Source organism: Silene latifolia, chromosome 3, assembly GCF_048544455.1.
Source record: "Silene latifolia isolate original U9 population chromosome 3, ASM4854445v1, whole genome shotgun sequence".
Lineage (NCBI taxonomy): Eukaryota > Viridiplantae > Streptophyta > Magnoliopsida > Caryophyllales > Caryophyllaceae > Silene > Silene latifolia.
The window spans coordinates 69,487,742-69,506,573 of record NC_133528.1 but is presented as its reverse complement, the minus strand read 5'-3'; the positions used below and the strand labels follow the sequence as shown (position 1 = coordinate 69,506,573).

At 36.2% G+C, this 18,832-nt stretch overlaps 1 protein-coding gene across 1 annotated transcript; it reads right to left on the bottom strand.

Annotated features, from left to right (window-relative positions):
- Positions 1–13,377: 13,377 nt before the first annotated feature.
- LOC141649186 (uncharacterized) lies at positions 13,378–16,318 on the bottom strand. The gene is made up of 3 exons (XM_074457881.1): positions 15,875–16,318; positions 15,090–15,526; positions 13,378–13,609 (listed from the first exon to the last, which is right to left on the bottom strand). The coding sequence occupies exons 1-3, from the start codon at positions 16,316–16,318 to the stop codon at positions 13,378–13,380; spliced, it is 1,113 nt and encodes a 370-aa protein (XP_074313982.1).
- Positions 16,319–18,832: the final 2,514 nt, after the last annotated feature.

Sequence of the window (18,832 nt, the reverse complement as noted above, 5' to 3'; positions counted from 1 at the left end):
TAAATGACTTTTGAAAGATAAGAAGAAGTTCAAGTGTTACGAATCAAGGCAACGGTCCAGGCTGCTGTTACTTGTAAAAGTAACAGTGGTCTTGACTGTTTCTATTTCTTTAAAGTAATCTACTTTCTAACTTGTACATTAGATGACGCCTAGGACTCAATACATTGGGTGATCAACAATTCAACACTTCTTAATCCAAGCTTGATTTAATCATAAATCCTGAAAAGGTAAACTATGATAGCACACATTAAATGGGCATGTTATCATCAATCAAAGGAACCCAACAGGTGACTAACAGAATCAAGGCACAAACCCAATAGACGGTCATCAAACTTGACAACCCAATGCACAAATTTGTATATAAACATGTACAAACATTGTAAAATCAGCAATGTGGGAGAGAAATTTTAGCAAAACATTTTCGTTTATATAAGAGTGGGTGTAAGACAAACAAATGAGGCTTCTTTTAACACCAACTCCAACTACAACTCCAACACACAACTCTTATTTTCTATGTCTCTCTTAGTTCACATTTACGTACATAAATGGTTCATTATACTATTCTTTACAACTTCGTTTACCAAGTAAGATAACATTCATTTTGTTGTATTTGTCAGGATAGTTCCATGATTTTTCGTACTAGGAGATAGTAAGGCCTCGTTTGGTTGCCACATTAAAAACGGGGGAATCGGAAAATCTCATGAATTGGGAAAATGGGAGTTGTTTGTTTACCTAAAATCCCATGAATTCTATTTTCCTAGGCATTCCCAACTTCCCCATAATGGAGGAGTTTAATTACCTACCCCCCCCCCCTAGGTAGTTGGAAACTCCCGTGTTAATTTAATTCCCGGATGCCAACCAAACGTCTTTTAGGCAATTCATGTGAATTGTCCAATTTACGTGTTTTGTAAAAACATGGGAAATTAATTCCCGTATGGCAACCAAACGAGGCCTAAATAAAAACAATTGTTATTAGCTTATGAAGCAATGTGCTTACAAATTTAGAGTACGGAATTGTGATTAAAAGGCAACTAAGCTAAAAAAACAGATGAAGTTGAAATTATGCTCTAACCAATAAATATAACTATAACTATAATATCTCAAAAGTATATTATGATTATCGTGCGATCAGTTTTTACTTTACATTTTACCAGACATCTAGAAGTGGGATGTAAAATACTATATAAATGGAAGATAGAAAGAAGAACGTATGACGAATACTATTTCCTTTCTATAACAAATAGGGTTCATTCATAAGAATAATCCATACTATTTCCCACCTTTTCAAAATAAGTTGAACTATGTTTATAACGTAAAATAAACTCCTTTAAATATCTTTTTTTTTTCTCAAAATAGACTCCTTGATTTTTGAACATGTTATACCAGGTTGAAAATGACCTGTTGCTGAAGTGGCAAGTGACACTAACATGTAGCAATAATAATAATTTAATAATGATAATTTTACATACACAAATTCGGTTACTCCTCTGAATGCCTACCAACACCTCATTCTGCAGCACCACTGCCAAACGCCACACGAACCTCGGCAAACACCGCAACAAACCCCTTACCCCACTCCTAACTCCTCCTGTAATATCCCTCTTGTTGCACAAATGAAGCCTTTTTGTAGCCTCGCTTTACGCTGTGTTTCCTTCTGGTTTGCCAATTAAAGGCCTTAACTAAAGTAGCACTACGCGCGGTGTCTATATCCTATCTCGGCAAGTCAAACCATAGCAGGGGAAGCAATTCACTTAGACTCTAAATAACATCTAAAACACTAACTATAGCAACTAGAACATGAAAGATAAGAACACCTGCATCCAAAACTCTTCACCAAAACCCTTATTTTGATAATACAGCACAACTAATTTAATAGTAAGAAAGATATAAAACTCTAACTAACATCATGGTTCCTTATTTTCATCACCTCCATAGTATAATATCTCAAATACTTTGCTACACACACACACACACACACACACACACACACACACACACACACACACACACACACACACACACACACACACACACACACACACACACACATATAGGGTCAGGATCCGGTGAGAACCACTATCATAATGAGAACCGTGAGAACTCTCACTAAATTTCCACTAAATATTGTTTCGAAAGTTTTGATGAAACATTTAACATTAGTTTAGTTTATTGAAACATATTCTTTAGTATAACTAAACAAAATTTATTGATTTTATTAACAAAATATAAATGTGATGTACAGAAATACAATTAGGTATACTAAAAAGGCTATAGGTGCACGAAAACGAATACTAGGTGCATGAAAATTGTTACATGCATGAAAATTATTACTAGGTGCATGAAAATAACGGGTTCTAGATGCATTGAAACGAGTTCTAGGTGCATGAAATTGTTAAATACATGAAAATGAGTAGTATATGCATGACAATTAATAAAACGTATTTCCCCACGATTTCCGTCAATAGTTTAATACTTTTTGGTCCAAGAAATATGTTATCCAGTCATAAAATTCTATGCTGAATCCAAATATGTCATTATTTTTTTTAAAAAAAAAAATTGTAAGGTGTTGTTCTCACAATTCTCATTATGTTGGTGGTTCTCACCCAAGAAGTAACTGGATTGTAAAATAACTATAACTGACGAGTCAATAACTGAAACACATATAGAATAACTGACTTTATTCATTACAATAATCGAGTTTCTACATTACAATAACTACAAATACAAGAGTTTCTACATTACAATAACTGAGTTTCTACATTACAATAAATACAAATAACAGAGTTTATACATTACAATAAACTGAGTTTCTACATTACAATAACTGTAAATGCCATGAAACATTATTCTCGGTAAACAACTAAGTTACTATAAAATAGCTACTTTCTTCATGAAAATGACCAAGTATATACGTCAATTTTTCCATTGAATGTCAATTATCCGCATCTACCGTGATTCCACCTGAAAATCACCAAAAAGCAGACTATAACTTATCAGAACACCCAAGAAGCAACTATAAAATACAATACATGGGTTTTGATAATACAATAACTGGGTTGAAGTAATACATTAATCGAGATGTAATGTTAGAAAACTAACGAGTGAACATGAAATTTGAACATATTTGAGTTTTATCTCAATACAATAACACAATTTATTCATCACAATAACCGAGTTTCTACATTACAATAAAAACAAATACCAAAGATTCTCCATTACAATAACCGAGTTTGTACATTACAATAACCGAGTTTCTACATTACAATAACTGAGTTTCTGCATTTGAATAACAACTAAATAACCACGTTTCTTCATTACAATAACTGATTTTCTAAATTTAACTAGACATTTTAACAAACAGTTGGTATGCTAATCTATATTACCAACAAATTTTCAGGATTATGAAAATAAATTATCAATCAAATGTCAAAGGTATGATAAACAAGCATACTAACGGAGTAGCAATTGAAATAACTCGCAAAATAACAGTTATAATCTACGCTTACCTTCGTTTTGTCGATTTGCGCTAGGGTTTCTGCAAATTTTGGGCAAAAACTGACGATTGATGCATGTATCAATCAAATTGAATGAAGATAATGAATTAATTTCGTATTTTCGACTTGAATTACTCCGGTTTTGTGAAGATTTGATTGGATTATGCCATGAATTTGAAGAAAATAAGAAAAAGAGGTGAAGAACGAAGAAAGCGAGAGAAAAAAGGGAAAACGTAACATTGAGTGGAAGAGAGAAAAAAAAAGTTTGTGTATTTTTTCGGTATAATCTCAGCCCTTGATCTTGTTAGATCCAATGGTATATAAATGCGGGGGTAACTCACGAAAAGTGGCAAACTCACCGGATCTTGCCTCTCTCTCTCTCTCTCTCTCTCTATATATATATATATATATATATATATATATATATATATATATATATATATATATATGTATATATATATATGTATATATATGTATGTATATATATATATATGTATATATATATATGTATACATATATATATATATGTATACATATATATATATATATGTATACATATATTATATATGTATACATATATATATATACATACATATATATATATACATATATATATATATATATATATATATATATATACATATATATATATATATATATATATATATATATATATATATATATATATATATATATATATAGAGAGAGAGAGAGATTGGATTTGGTGTTTTTGGTTCTTATGGTGAGTTGTGAGTTGGGTGAATCTCAACCATTAGATTAAATTAGAGATGAGTGGCCAAGATTAATCTTAGTTGTCATATAAAAGCATTGTTTAGTTTATTTTCTCTTTTTTTTTTTTTTCTCTCTCTCTCTCTTCTTTTCCGTCATTTATCAGAATCGTTTCCCTCTCTAATTAATTCTCCACATTACTGCAAAACGGTTTATATAATCATTATCAACTGCAAGCGTTCCTCTCTCTTCTATTATTCTTGTGTTTTTCTTCTTCAACTGTTCGTCTCCTTCGTGTTTTCTCCCGTTTTCTCTTCGTCGTTCATCATTCTTTCTTCCGATTGAAGGTAATTTCATGACATTTTCCTCTTTTATTTTGTTATTTTGTTTTATTTCATGCTTTTGTATGCTTTTTTATTCGTTTTTTCAGTTTAATTATCGCTAGGTTTACTTAATCGAGTACTTTAATGTCGTTATTGTGTTTATGCAGTTTCTTCATTGTAATATTATGCTGCATTTTTGAATTTCTGATTTTTCCTGAAGTGATTTGCATGTTCTTAGTCGTTTCTGCAGTTTTCTACTGTTTTGAAGTGATTTGCATGTTCTAGCTAACGAGTTGTGTTGAGAACTTTACTATTGATTTCTACACACTTTACTTTTTGTGTTATTCTGCTGTTATTCTATCGCTTAGTTTGTTGTCAAGTTATTTGTCATGTTTTAATTGTTTAATGTGTTTTTCTAGGGTTTTTGTGTTTGTTCGTGTCGTCTTCACTTTTCAAGATACTATTATTCCGCTTTGTTATACTTGGTTCTATGGTGTCGTTGCGCGTTACTCTTCCCCGTCATTGTAGTGTGTTTCTGTTTTTATTTTCTCGTTATTCTTTTTGTGTTATTCTCATTTATTCTTGTGGTTTTATTTGTTTCGCTTTGTTTGTTTGTAGGTTTCAAAGATCACTAATGGACTTAGTTTGTGAGGGATGGGCAATAAATATAGTGAATGAAGATAAATTGTTATTTGCTAGAGAGTTCGCTACTGAAAAGAAAAAAAAATTGGGTTGGTTATTGGAAGATAAGAGTGATAAGTGCTTTGAAGTTAATGTATGAGTTCGTCGTTGTAATCAATCAATGTCGGCAGTTTTAAATAGCCAGGACCTAATGGAAAGAGTATTCGATCATGTAGAGACTACTTTGGACAAGAGCAATATGTCTCTTGTTTGTAAGAAATGGTCACAAATGTTCCTATTTCATAAAAGTGCGCCTGGTGTTCACGCCGAATATATGAAAGTTCTAACAACAAGTCACAGTCAAGGTTTTAAGATTTTGTCAAGGGCTCGAAAGTAGTTTCCAAACGATGCAAGTGCTATATGCTTGCAAGTGAGCCAGCAAAGGCGGTGTTGCATGCTTGCCAGTATATACACGATCATGACAAGATCCTTGATGCACCTGTATATGAACGGATCAGGCTAATTCACGAGTACTTTGACACACTCAGGGACTTTCCCGCTGCTTATGATCTTGCTCACGAATTGTATTATGTCAGTCGATGTTGTTGACGTTGACTGACTTTTTACGTTATGTCCTGTATTTTCGGAAGTACATTTTGGTTCTTTGTGGGAAAGAATGTATTTTGGGTATTATGTAATTTGAAACTGTCTCTGGTTATAATTTAGTACGTTATTTTGTTTTATGAAGGCTTATGTAGGCCGTATGTAATTTTGAAACTTTCTTTGACTCTTTATTCAAAGAGGCTTTCTTTTGATTCTCTTTCGTGTTTTTGTTTACACTTCCATGTTGTTCTTTTTGTGTTTTTACTCTTATTTAGTTTGACTAATTGTTAGTGTTCTCATTATTCTCATTACGGTACTCTCATTCTGGCGTCATTATTAAAAAAGTCTAGTTGAATACCTATTTATCATTGAAAGTGATCCTTATCTTCATTTTCGGGATAGTACAGCATAAAATGAAGTTAAGATTCAAATCCGCCGCTTCATCAAAGTCTACTCAACCGTCATCATCAAATTCTCCGGGTCCTTCTCCATCCAAATCCCCTGTCACATCTCCATCAAAGAGCACTGCTTCTCAGAGAAGGAGTACTCGTAGTCAAGAAATATGTACAACCGAACCACCCACTAAAAAAACCAAACGAAAGGCCGAGACCCAACTTGCGAAGTTGTCGTCTAGTCCACCAAAGACTAGTAGTAAGTTGGCTGGCAAAGTTAAGCATGAGAAGGGAATTGTGGTAAGTAGCAACCAACCTCAGTGGAGTTGTCTGCAGAAAATAACCCAGTGTATGTACTACTGTTATTCTACTTTTATTTTGCTGTTATTTTGCTATTAATATGTTACTTTTCGTGTTATTTTTTGATGCTCTCCTGTTATTTTGCTATTATTCTGCTGCTTTGCTTATGTTATCTTAAATGTTTTAATGCATTGTATATTTTTTCCCCTTTGTGTGCACAGTGCCGATCCATTTGTTAGCTGCTGTCGGTCTGCTTTTCTTTTTAAAGTTATTGAAGCCCTCACCAAGGAGCAGAAGGAGGCTGTTAGGGAAATGGGATTCGGGGGTTTACTTGAGTTGAAGCTTTCTTCCCTCCCCCATACCATGTTCCGGGAGTTTATATATGCTTTTAGAAGTGGGAAGTATTTTGAAATATCTGAAACGAAGAAGTTCGAGTTGACTGCAGATGATGTGCACGATGTGTTTGATTTACCAAATTCTGGTCCAAAATTGGATTTGGTAAATTACTGGGTTTCCTGGTTCTGCAAACGCTGATGGAGAAGCTTTGAAGCGTGCTTGGCATGAGAAGTATGGTATCGCCAATAACAAAAGTGGGATACCACTTAACAAAGTACAGGAGACCCTGCTAGAGTCTTTGGTTGCGGATGATGAGTTTAAGAAGACTTTTGTTCTGCTTGCCATGTCGTGTTTCGTTGCTCCTGTGTCGGGTTATGTGGTTGACCTTAAACTTCTAAGCGCTGTGGAAGATGTTTCTAGGATCAAGGAATTTAATTGGTGTCAGTTTGTCTTCTCAGACTTGGTGACTTCTGTGCGTGAAACGCTTAACGGGAGGAAAAATATTCGTTGTTGTGTAGTGCTGTCGGCTATCACCTATTTTCACCGTTATTTCTTTAGCGGTGATCAGGTGAATAATGAGCTACCGCTCATTAAACATTGGGATTTTAAGTCTTTCAGTGAGAGGTTGCAGCGTGAGGCAGTTGCTGGTGCTCTGGGCACTGGGGAGCGTTCAGACGTTGCTTTCCCATTGTCTCGTCCAAACATCGTTGGCTCTGGTCAACGTACTCAACGTCGATGTCTTATGCTGGATCTACTTGATGATATTCTTACGGATGAGCAAGTACAGTCCGCAGCGGTCGATGTAAGCACCTGTTTGATTGTTTTAAAACGAATCATTCTAAAATGTTATTCTGTTATTGTCTTTAAGCATTAGTTGTCCTACTGCTATTATTTTACGATTATTCCACTGTTATTCCTCAGTTTTCCTACTGTCATTCCACTGTTATTCTAATTTTCATTCCAACTGTTACTCCACTGTTATGCTACTGTTATTCTACTACTACTCCACTGTTATTTATTCTGCTGTTAGTGTACTGTTATTCCTTTGTTATTTTATTACTGCACTGTTATCTACTATTAATCCACTGTTATCTATTTTGGTCTTAGTGTACTATTATTCCTCTCGTTATTCTACTATTATTGTCTTGTTTTAAGTAAAATTTTGGGATTTTATCTTGACAGGATGTTCATCAACTTATCTTTGCTTAATGAGAGGGACTCTCAGATTTTATGCCGCCGATACTTGGAACGGGCGGAACTTATAAAGTCGAAGATGATGAAGAAGAACCAACCAGGCTATGCGTGAAGCACCTTTTTCTTTGCTAAGTTGCCCACTAAATAACCCGACGAGTGCTAAAGAAAGCACAACCGAACAAATCGAGAAAAAGTTGGTTGTGAAGGGTCAGAGAATTTGGTTGCCACCCCATCTTTCTTCACGGATCAAGTTATCCGTGAGCTGGACGAACGGGTAAAGCATGTATTGGCTATGCAAGCGGTAAATAAATGACGATCAACTGTTCCTGAAGAACCAGCTTCCAAAAAAGCTAGACATAAAGATGTCATCATTGAACCCCCATCATTTAATCTGTTTTCTCAATTTTATGAGGAGTGTCGGATGTGCAGCCGACTATAGCTGAAAAGAAGGGTGTTGAACATAGTCTCGTCATTCAACAAAGTGCAAAGGTGGGGACTCCACAATTGTCACCACTCGATTTAGATTCTATTACGACGGATATCTGTGCTGACATTCAGTTTCGTTGTGGAGAGCCAGATGATGTCGGTGAGAAAGTAGTTGATGTTGGGGATATTACCATTGACGTGGAGGATGTTAACAATGATGTGGAGGGCGTTAACATTCAAGTTGAAGACTATCTTGTTGATAATCCACCAGAGGACGTGCCTAATACTGTTGAGTGTACACCGGTAGAGGTTCAAGCAAATCAATTTCCAAAGACTGATGCTTGTTTGCCTGAGATGGAGGTGACGGATACCGGTGCTGACATTCCATTGCGTAATGACACTCAACATTCCACTCAAATTGGCAGTGAAACATTTGTGACTGCAGAAGAGGAAGTAGCGGATGTGGTGATGTCTTGTCATGCAGACTTGTTGCTTGGGGCTGCGTCTGAGATAGATAAATCTGATAAACAGGATTCCGAGGTTGTCTTTGGAGGGCCGGTATCATTGTTGTTGGTGAGGCTGTCCGGGAGGACAATGGCGTTGATGGGTTGAATGTTCCTAATATCTGTACAAGTTATTTGCTGCACTCTGCTGCACATGAGGAGCTACTGTTGTCCTGTCAGGTGCCTCGAATTTCGGATGCACCTATAATTGTGGTCCCGTGGATCCTCGCTAGTTGTCTGTCAAAATCAATGATAATGATGGGACATGTTTTCAACCCAATGCTATCCAAGCGGAAAGAGGTCATAGACATCGCTTCTCGAATGATCATAACATTTCGCAAGGGTAAGAGCTTGTTTTTATTGTAAAAATTTTCTGCTTTCTGGTTAATATATTATACTGCTTTTTGTTCTTCAAAAATATATTTATGTGACTCTTATTTTTCCTGTTTATTCGGTTTTGAAGGGAGAATCTTGTCACTTGGGGTGTGAACAGTTACCTGAATCGAGAGGATATGGAATCGATGGTTCCAAATACAACGATAATGCTTGGTGTTGTTGACTGGTGGTCCCTCTTTCTTAATGATACTTGTATAAGAGGAAGTCCAAGTCGACTTTTCTTTGGGATGGGTGCAACAATTAGTTATTCTATCTTATCGTTTCTTTTACTTTATTTTTCATTTTTGCATCACGTTTCAACTCTTTTCTCCACTTTTTGTTTAGTATCCATTGCGGCAACTTTGTACGCCGTCGAAAGATGAGAAGGCTTCCAGGAGTGATTTATGTGCGGAAGTCATATTGTCATTTACTGTCTTTGTCAATAACAACAATAGAGAGTGTGATCTGACTTCTGATATGGTATGTTTTCTGTACTTTGTGTGTATTCTACTACTATTCGACTGTTAGTCTACTATTACTCTGCTGTTATTCTCATGTGTTTCTTCTTTTTAAAAAAGAACCACATAATTAGTAACAATTTTTTTGGCCAAATATTTTCCCAGATTTTCATCCCAATTCTTTTGCATGAGCACTTTAGCTGTTTGTGCATCAACTTCATTGCGAAGAGGGTTGAATATCTTGATAATGTATTTCAAGAGGCGATGTTTGCTGATGATCAACAGGCGTGTGTACGTTTTGTGTATTGTCAAACTGCTGTAAGTCATTTATTGTGCCTAATTTTCTCTTGGCGTTTAGCCTAGTTTGTTTAAGTATTGTTAGTAATTATGTTTTTTTTTTCCTTTTTTTTAAAAGGTGAGCTTGATGTCTGATTTCCTGGTCAACAAAGGAGTTGCCCGAGGTGGGGAGGTTAAAGATTATAAAATTGTCAACGTCCCTTTTACCTGGCAAACCGCTGCGATTGAAAATTTGGACTGCGGTGTATATACGATGTTGCACATAATCTTTTACCGTGGAACTGTTTTTGATTGTGACTTGGGTAATTCTGATTCAAGAGCGCTTTACCGCGCTGAGATCGTTGCCTTGTTGGTCTTTGTCGATATGAACGAGTCCAGGGAAGATGTGTTGAAAAGTTTGGAGGAGTTGAACAAGACGAGAAAGGAAACCCGAGTGTGCTTGAAGAGAAATGGCGTATTGAGGATGCGGGAAAGAGGGCTTCTCAAAGCGGTAAGAAACGTCGTGGTTCGCGGGTTGTTAAAACGGTGGTAAGAAGGTTAAGACGACGCAGCCTGTTGTCGAGCCCGTTGCTTCTCCTACTGTCATTGACAGCACTGAATTCTCTAGAAACACCCCTACTGCCAGCCGTCAAGTGGGAAGCAGGGGTGTGGATAGCACCGTGAGTCCAAAGTCGGCTTTGGGTAGTCGTAAAAGGGGTAAGGCAGACGATGGGCTGGGTTGCTCTATGGATTGCGGGCCAGAGGACAGTAGGTTTGTTGCGGTGTCGGATTTGTTTCGGAAGAACAAAAAACAGTTCTCTAAGATGCTGAAGGTGCGGAAGCAAGTGGTGGACTTTGTTCTTCGTGAAGACGCTCAGTTGAAAGAAGAGTATGTGTCGATTTTCATTTCTTTGATTGTCTTTGTTCTGTTCGCTTAGTCTTTCTGTTTCCCACTTTGTTAGTCCGCTGTTAATCTCTAACTTTATTATGCTGTTATTTTGTCAACCTAGTCAGTCGTCTAATTCCACTGTTAGGTCCCTTTGTTATTCTGCTATTATTGAACTGTTATTCTACTGTTATACCACTATTATTCCGCTGTTAGTCCACTGTAATCCCACTGTTAATTCCCTTTTGTTATTCTGCTGTTGTACCACTATTATTCCGATGTTATTGAACTGTTATTCTGCTGTTATACCACTGTAATCCCACTGTTCTCATCATATGTTATTTTTTGTGAATGCAGTGAGATGTTAGTGTTGTACAACGACGACGTCGGCGTGTTTTTGGACAGGGGGGATATTGTTTCCATTGTAGATGCAGCTGCTATGATGTCAACAAGAGTAGTTGATGTTTGGTCGATTCTTTTGAATTCGTTGGAGTTTGAGGAACGTTCAGAACCAAGCTCAATGTTTTTCGGAGTTCGTCATATGGTATTTTGTTTTTTCCTTTGCTATTTTGCGTTATTACCTACAGATTGACTCACAAGTATTGATATAAAGTTAACACTTGTGCACTATTTTTGGTTGTTTATGCTTTCTGTTTAGAAGGATCCTCTTTATTCACTCTTAGAGAACTTTGATTCCTCAAGCCCTCTTGACGGTCCGGGTAAGAAGCTGTTGAAATTCTGGAATGTGTTTTTCGATTCCTGCAATGGAAGATGTCGTCTGAACTCGGACCTTATGTTTGTTCCGATTCTGTACAATGATCACTACTCTTGTTTCTGCATCAAATTTATGAATGAATCGATTGATATTTTGGACAACATGACTCACGATGCCAACCAAATAGCCGATTACAGAAGATTGGCCGATATTATGGCAAACTATATGTATGTTTTTATGGAGCCTCATAATATTATGAATTCTGAAGATTGCCGCAATTTCGAAATCGTTGATGTTCCTTTTAAATGGAAAAAGAAGGAACTGCTGAATTCCGAGTCGGGGTGTTTCTTGCTGTACACGATGGCGGAATATGGTGGAAGCGTGTTTGAGTGCAATCTTCACAGCAAGATTGCTCGTCGAAGCTTCTGTGTTGAAATGTCGGCTTCCCTGATCTTGGCGGATATTAATCTTTATAGGCAAGTAGTTCTTGATAAAGTGACGGCTTGTGAGAATCAAAGGCCAAAGACGTTGGGTTTGGCGTCAGCAAGGAACAAGTTGCAAGAAGTGCAACCCCAATCATCTGCTGGTAGTGAAGAGTCAGAGGCATCGTCATGAATGCAGTACCTTTGACTGTTGTGTATCCAGGAAAGTCAGACTAAGTTAGTGTAAACTGTTTGTTAAACAATTAGTGTGCTGTTATTGCACTGTTATTCTGTATAATAACTAGTTTATTGTGCTGTTATTCCCCTATTATTCTAGTGTTATTCCAGTGTGTACTCTAATTTAATTGAGTTTTCATATTACTTGTACTTTTTTCAAACACCATCAATTTTTACTCTAATCCCACTGTTATTCTGCTTTTATTGCAGTATTATTCAGCATAATGAGCAGTTGTTGTGCTGTTATTGCACAATTAGTCTACAGTTATTTTAGTCTAATTAAGCTTTCTTATTACCTTTGTTTTCTACAAACACTATCCATTTCTATTCAAGTGTAAATTTAGTCAAGTGTAAAAGCAGTGGTTTAGACTGCGTTTTTTCCAGTGTTATTCTACCATTATTTTGCTGTTATTGCAGTATTACTCCGCATAATAAGCAGCTACTCTGCTGTTATTGTACTATTAGTCTACACTTATTCTGCTGTTATTCCACTAGTTTAATTAAGGTTTACAAACACTATCCAATTTCTACGAAGAATATGCATTTTCTATTCAACTGTCAATGGCTGTTTTTTCTCAACTGTGATTCTATTCTTATTGCACCGTTATTCTGCTGTTATTGCACTATTATTCCGCATAACAAGTAGTTTATTCTGCTGTTATTGCAGTATTATTCCACAAAAGGACTAGTTTATTCTGCTGTTATTTCACTGTTAGTCCAACATTATTTTGTTAAAACTATTCATTTTTATCCAAGTGTAAATTTAGTCAAGTGTAAAAGCAGTGGTTTAGACTGCTTTTTATTCCACTGTTATTCTACCATTATTCTGCTGTTATTGCAGTATTTATTCTGCATAATTAGCAGTTATTATGCTGTTATTGCACTATTATTCTGGCAAAGACTTCTGTTATTCCAACATTACTTAAACATAGTAGTAAATAGTAGTTAAAGATAGTAATTACATAATAAACATTAACGATCTAAAATATTAAAGCCATTATTTTTAAAGCAATAAATATTTTAAACATATTTTAAAGCAGCAGCCCTGGACCATCATCGTTAGATTTTTATATCTTTATTCTATTCTCTAACGCCTGGGCGCCGGTCCTTGGACAGTGCTCTCAACTTCCACCGACTCATCCTGAAAAGGGTTTTTGTATCCTTCCATAAGTTCCATGGCTTTCAGAACTGGTGTCCAATTGCCAGAGATTGAAATATCGACTTCAGTGTAATACTTCTTCAAAGCATTCACACCAGCAATGAATTGATTGTCCATGTCGGCTTCTGTGTAGTTCCTATTTTTCTTTTCCTTCAACTGTCTACGCATACGTTCATTTTGAAGTTCAGCAACCTTCAACTGTGCCTTAACATTGTCGACCTCTCTTATTAAGGCCTCTTCACGGTTTTATGCTGCCTCTAAATTTGTCCTTGTGTCGATCAACTCTATCGTAAGGGACTCTATCGTCCGTTTCGCTTCATCGATTTCCTCCCTTGTCGGGGACCTTCGGTTATCGTCAGTTACGTCACTCATCCTGCATCATTGGAAGTATGAAACCTTTTGCATTATAAAAAGATGTTTAAAATATTTCAACCAAATTAAAAGCAAACCAAAGCAGAAGAAAGAGAATTACCTTTTCTGCAGCATCGAGTTTAGTGTAGACAGATAAGAAAAATATACATGAAAGAAAAATAAAGAATAGAAAGATAAGAAATTACCTTTTTGCAGAGGAGATAAAGTTTTTTTTTGGAATGGACTTTTTCAGTGTGTGTGTTTGTTTTTTTACTCGAAATAGCAGTATTTATAGGGGCTTGGGGAATAGAAACAGGTTTTCTGTAATAAAGTATAGAAAGATAAGAAATTACCTGTCTACCAACAAAAAAAAAGATAAGAAATTACCTTTTGCAGAGGAGATGCAGAGTTTTTTTCTGGAATACAAACAGTTTTTCTGTACTTATTCAGTGTGTGTGTGTGTTTTTTTTTAACACGCAATAGCAGTATTTATAGGGGCTTGGGGAATACAAACAGTTTTCCTGTAATTATAGTAGATTAGGTTAGGTAACTGTTTTTAATAAAAACTGAAAAGTGGGACTGCTTTTTATAAATATTACTAATCTGTTATTATTCAACTATTATTATAGTGTGTAAATGCAGTTTTATTTTGTGGGTGGTTTGTGGAAAAACAGTCAGATAATATTAACAAAAAAAATTAAAGTAACTAGTATTAATTCTCATATAATGTAGGTCTCACTTTATTATCTAGAAGAAACATTTTAGGTTAAAATGTAATTCAAACAATGACAAATAGTAAAAGTCTTTGACATTTTTAGGCGAGGTCTTCATCGTAGCCGCTGTCTTTTGCGTCTCTTTTGTCTTTGTTAGTTCATGCATCTGATTCATATTCCTGCAATGTTTGCTTAGTATTTTAGCAGCTACATTAATAGCAGAATAGCAGTAGAATAACATTAATAGCAGTAGAATAACAATTAGAGCAAATTTAGCAGCTACTCTGCTGTTATTGCAGAGACTATCCATTTCTACGAAGAATATCCGTTTTCTATTCAAAAATAACAACACATTAATAGCAGAATAGCAGTAGAATAACACAACAGCAGCAGAATAGCAGAGTAACACCGGAATAATAGGGGAATAACAGTAGAATAAGAGGATAACATTAGAATAATAGGAGAGTAATAGTTGATTCATACCTCTTCGATTTACGATTCTTCTTCATCATCGTCATCGAAGGGGACTTTCAAAGAAATGGAAGGTTACAAGTTCTACTGTTGTGGTTCACCCACTTCTTGCAGTTACCGCATCTTCGCTTCCTCTTTTGTGGCTTGCTCTTGGCCTTTTCTTTCGACGACCTCAATCTTTTACCACTGCCCTTATTCTTGGCCTTGTTTGGCGGTCGAAGGTCAATATCATTTGAAGCTGTGATGCCAAGAAGAGCCTCGATTTCCTGGTTTTTAGTTTTCAGTTCAATTGGTCTGTGATGTTCTCCCTGAATCGTGTCGGGGTTTTCTGCAGTTTGCTTCATCTGTTTAACCGTAGCATAACCGTCCATCACCCCGACGATTGCATAAATCTCAGACCAAACCTTTGACATATCGGCTTTCTTGATGTCAGCTTCATCAATGTCTTCTATCACCTTTCCATTTTCATCTCGGACAATTGGTCTGTAGGATTTCTTTGTCCATCGAGCAAGGACATAAGGCTCGGGTATCCTGTGTACCGCCTACCATTCCACAACCACGTATATGCCGACGACAATGCCATGCCTCTCAAACAGCTTACATGCACATTTGCTCTCGTTAGTTTTAGTGTTAAATTCCACTCGGAAGTTTACGTGCTTCATCCATCACGAACGTCATGGTACTCCACTTTGTCCCCTACTTGTTGTCAAATTCCCGACCCCCATGCTGCATATCGCATGTTTGACTTCGTTCTGAAAGTCTGCAAAGATAGGATGTGTGTAGACAAGTGAGGCATGCATCTCTACCTTCATCGACCCTACTTTCTCGAGCATACTATGCTCGTTGGCAGCGTCCAACCTCCTTTGTGAATGCCTCTGCTATTCTATTACGGAATTGTACCTCATCCAGAACTCGACAAGGGTTCCAAAGTGGCTTTCAAAGCGCTTGAAATAGCTGTTTGAACTTTCGGATCTGTGGGTTGTCCGCAGCAAACAACCTAGAGGCAGATCCCGAAAGTAAGCCGGTATCCACTTTTGTCTTATTGCAAATACATACTTCAACCACCGGTTGCTTTGCATACGATGGGCTTCAATAACAGTTTTCCAGTTCTGTTCAAATTCTTCTGGCTCGAGGTCGACATCCCACACAATGGCATTTATGTCAGTCATAAATTCCGTGTCATTGCAGATTGCCCTTCCCACCTTCTCTGGCATTTTCTGCATGATATGCCACATGCAGTACTTGTGCACAAAATGCTTGAAGACATTTGGGCACGCCTTTTTAATTCCAGGGCACTGGTCTGTAATTACACACTGAGGTTGCTGCTGCCCCATTGCTTCGAGGAATTTTTTAAAAATCCACTCAAATGAATCCTGACTCTCGAAGTCAAGTAACCCAGCTGCAAAAGTTACCGTCTTCTTGTTGTGGTCTACTCCGGTGAAGAGAGTAAACACCATGAAATATTTGTTTGTCCCATAAGTAGGGTCAAACGAGATCGTGTCTCCATATAAACTGTAGTTGTTTATCCCTTCCTTATCAGCCCAAATAACCGTCGTCAAGCATGTGTTCTCATCCTGATCATAAGCAAAATAGAACCCGTTTGTTTCAGCCAGCATTTTGAAATGCCCAATGAACATTTTAGCATCCTTATCCCCAATGTAACACTTGATATTTCGTTTGAAGTTTTTGAAGTCTAGCAAAGAGGCACCGATATTCTGATAACCATTTGAGTATTCCTTGAGAATTCTGAAGCTCAATGTTGGACCTATGTTGGGCTTAGTATGATCAATAATGGTCCTCTTAATGTAGTCATGGACGTCCCTTGAGAGCTTTTGGAACTCTCTGTTTTTTACAGAGTAAAGAGAGTTATTGTGAACGTCTACAAAGACGTCCACAATATATCCAGCCGGCCTGTTGTCGGTTTTTTCACAGGTTCTCAACCTCATGTGCGCCTTGCAGCCACACCTTGTCAGAGCATGCTTCTTTGGCTGTCTAATTCTTCGCTCTTTGTTCCCTATTGTAATCAAAATTACCAGCTTCGTGATTTGTGGCTTGAAGTCGCAGTTTTCTTTTCATATCCCTATACCCCTGTCTGTTACAGACCAGTGATTTGACGCTGACGCCCCCCTTATACTTCGCATTTGTGTACCTTCTCACATCAAATCCGCAAGCCAATGCATATATGTTGTAGAATTGTACTGCATCGTCCAAGGTAAGAAAGAACATGCCACGTTTAGGCGTAAAATCACTCTCAACAGTCCTTACCCACTGCTCAGTACCCCCGGGTGTTCTGCTGTAATGAAGAGTTGGAACAAACTCATCGTTTTCTTCATCTGAACAGGTTGGGCTGGTGAATATATTGTTATTAGAAGAATCCCCAATAGCTAAGACTGCATTGTCTTCAACAATAGAGACAGTAGAAAGATCTGGGACAGTAAATTATTATAATGAGTACAGTCAGTGGACAAAAAAATGACAAAAACATCACAATAACAGTAGCATGGGGGAGAGATCAACATTGCAGTAATGTGACAATAAGAGTATGATAACAGCAGCTGGGAAACAGACGACAATCAATAACATCAGAATAATAGTAAATGTGTTTTTCTTATGCTACTCTCTTATCAGCGGTATATTTTCATGCTAGTGCACCATAATATCACAACAATAGGACCATAATATCATAATAACAGTACAATAATATCATCATGTTTCTCTACTTTTTACAATAATAGTACAGTAATATTAGAATAACAGTACAATAATATCATCATGTTTCTCTACTCTTTACAATAATAGTACAATAATATCAGAATAACAGTACTCTTTTTCTACTCTAATACAAGATAGACAATACAAAAGCGCTGAAACATGAAAGCAGAAACTTCATTCAAACAATATTCTCTCTCTCTCTCTACATCTCTCTACAAATCAGAAACACAGAAACACACTAATCAGAACGCCGCCTATAGAAATCTCATAAAAAAATCTAATAAGATTACACAAATTCGTTCATTTTTAGCTGCAGTCGAATTACAGGTAATGTAAATTCGTTGATTTTTAGTGTATTCAATCGTATTTTCGTAATTAATGTAAAAATCGTGAAATTCGTTGATTTTAATTGAATTGAGTACTTGATTTTACTGTTTTCAGGTATAAAAGATGGACAACGATATTAACAACAATTGTAGCGAAGAAAACAACTCGACAGTAAATATGGAAACAGGTAATAACGATTATTCTCTGTTTCTCAGCTGTAGTTTATAATACTGTTATTGATTCTTATCTCTCTTTATCAACAGTTGTTCAAAATACTGTTATTGAATTTTATCTGTTTCTCAGCTGTTATTCTGATATTAATGTATTGTCTATCTTGTATTAGAGTAGAAAAAGAGTACTGTTATTCTAATATTATTGTACTATTATTGTAAAAAGTAGAGAAATATGATGATATTATTGTACTGTTATTCTGATATTATTGTACTATTATTGTAAAAAGTAGAAGAAATATGATGATATTATTGTACTGTTATTCTAATATTACTGTACTATAATTGTAAAAAGTAGAGAAACATGATGATATTATTGTACTGTTATTCTGATATTATGGTCCTATTTTTGTGATATTATGGTGCACTAGCATGAAAATATACCGCTGATAAGAGAGTAGCATAAGAAAAACACATTTACTATTATTCTGATGTTATTGATTGTCGTCTGTTTCCCAGCTGCTGTTATCATACTCTTATTGTCACATGACTGCAATGTTGATCTCTCCCCCATGCTACTGTTATTGTGATGTTTTTGTCATTTTGTTGTCCACTGAATGTACTCATTATAATAATTTA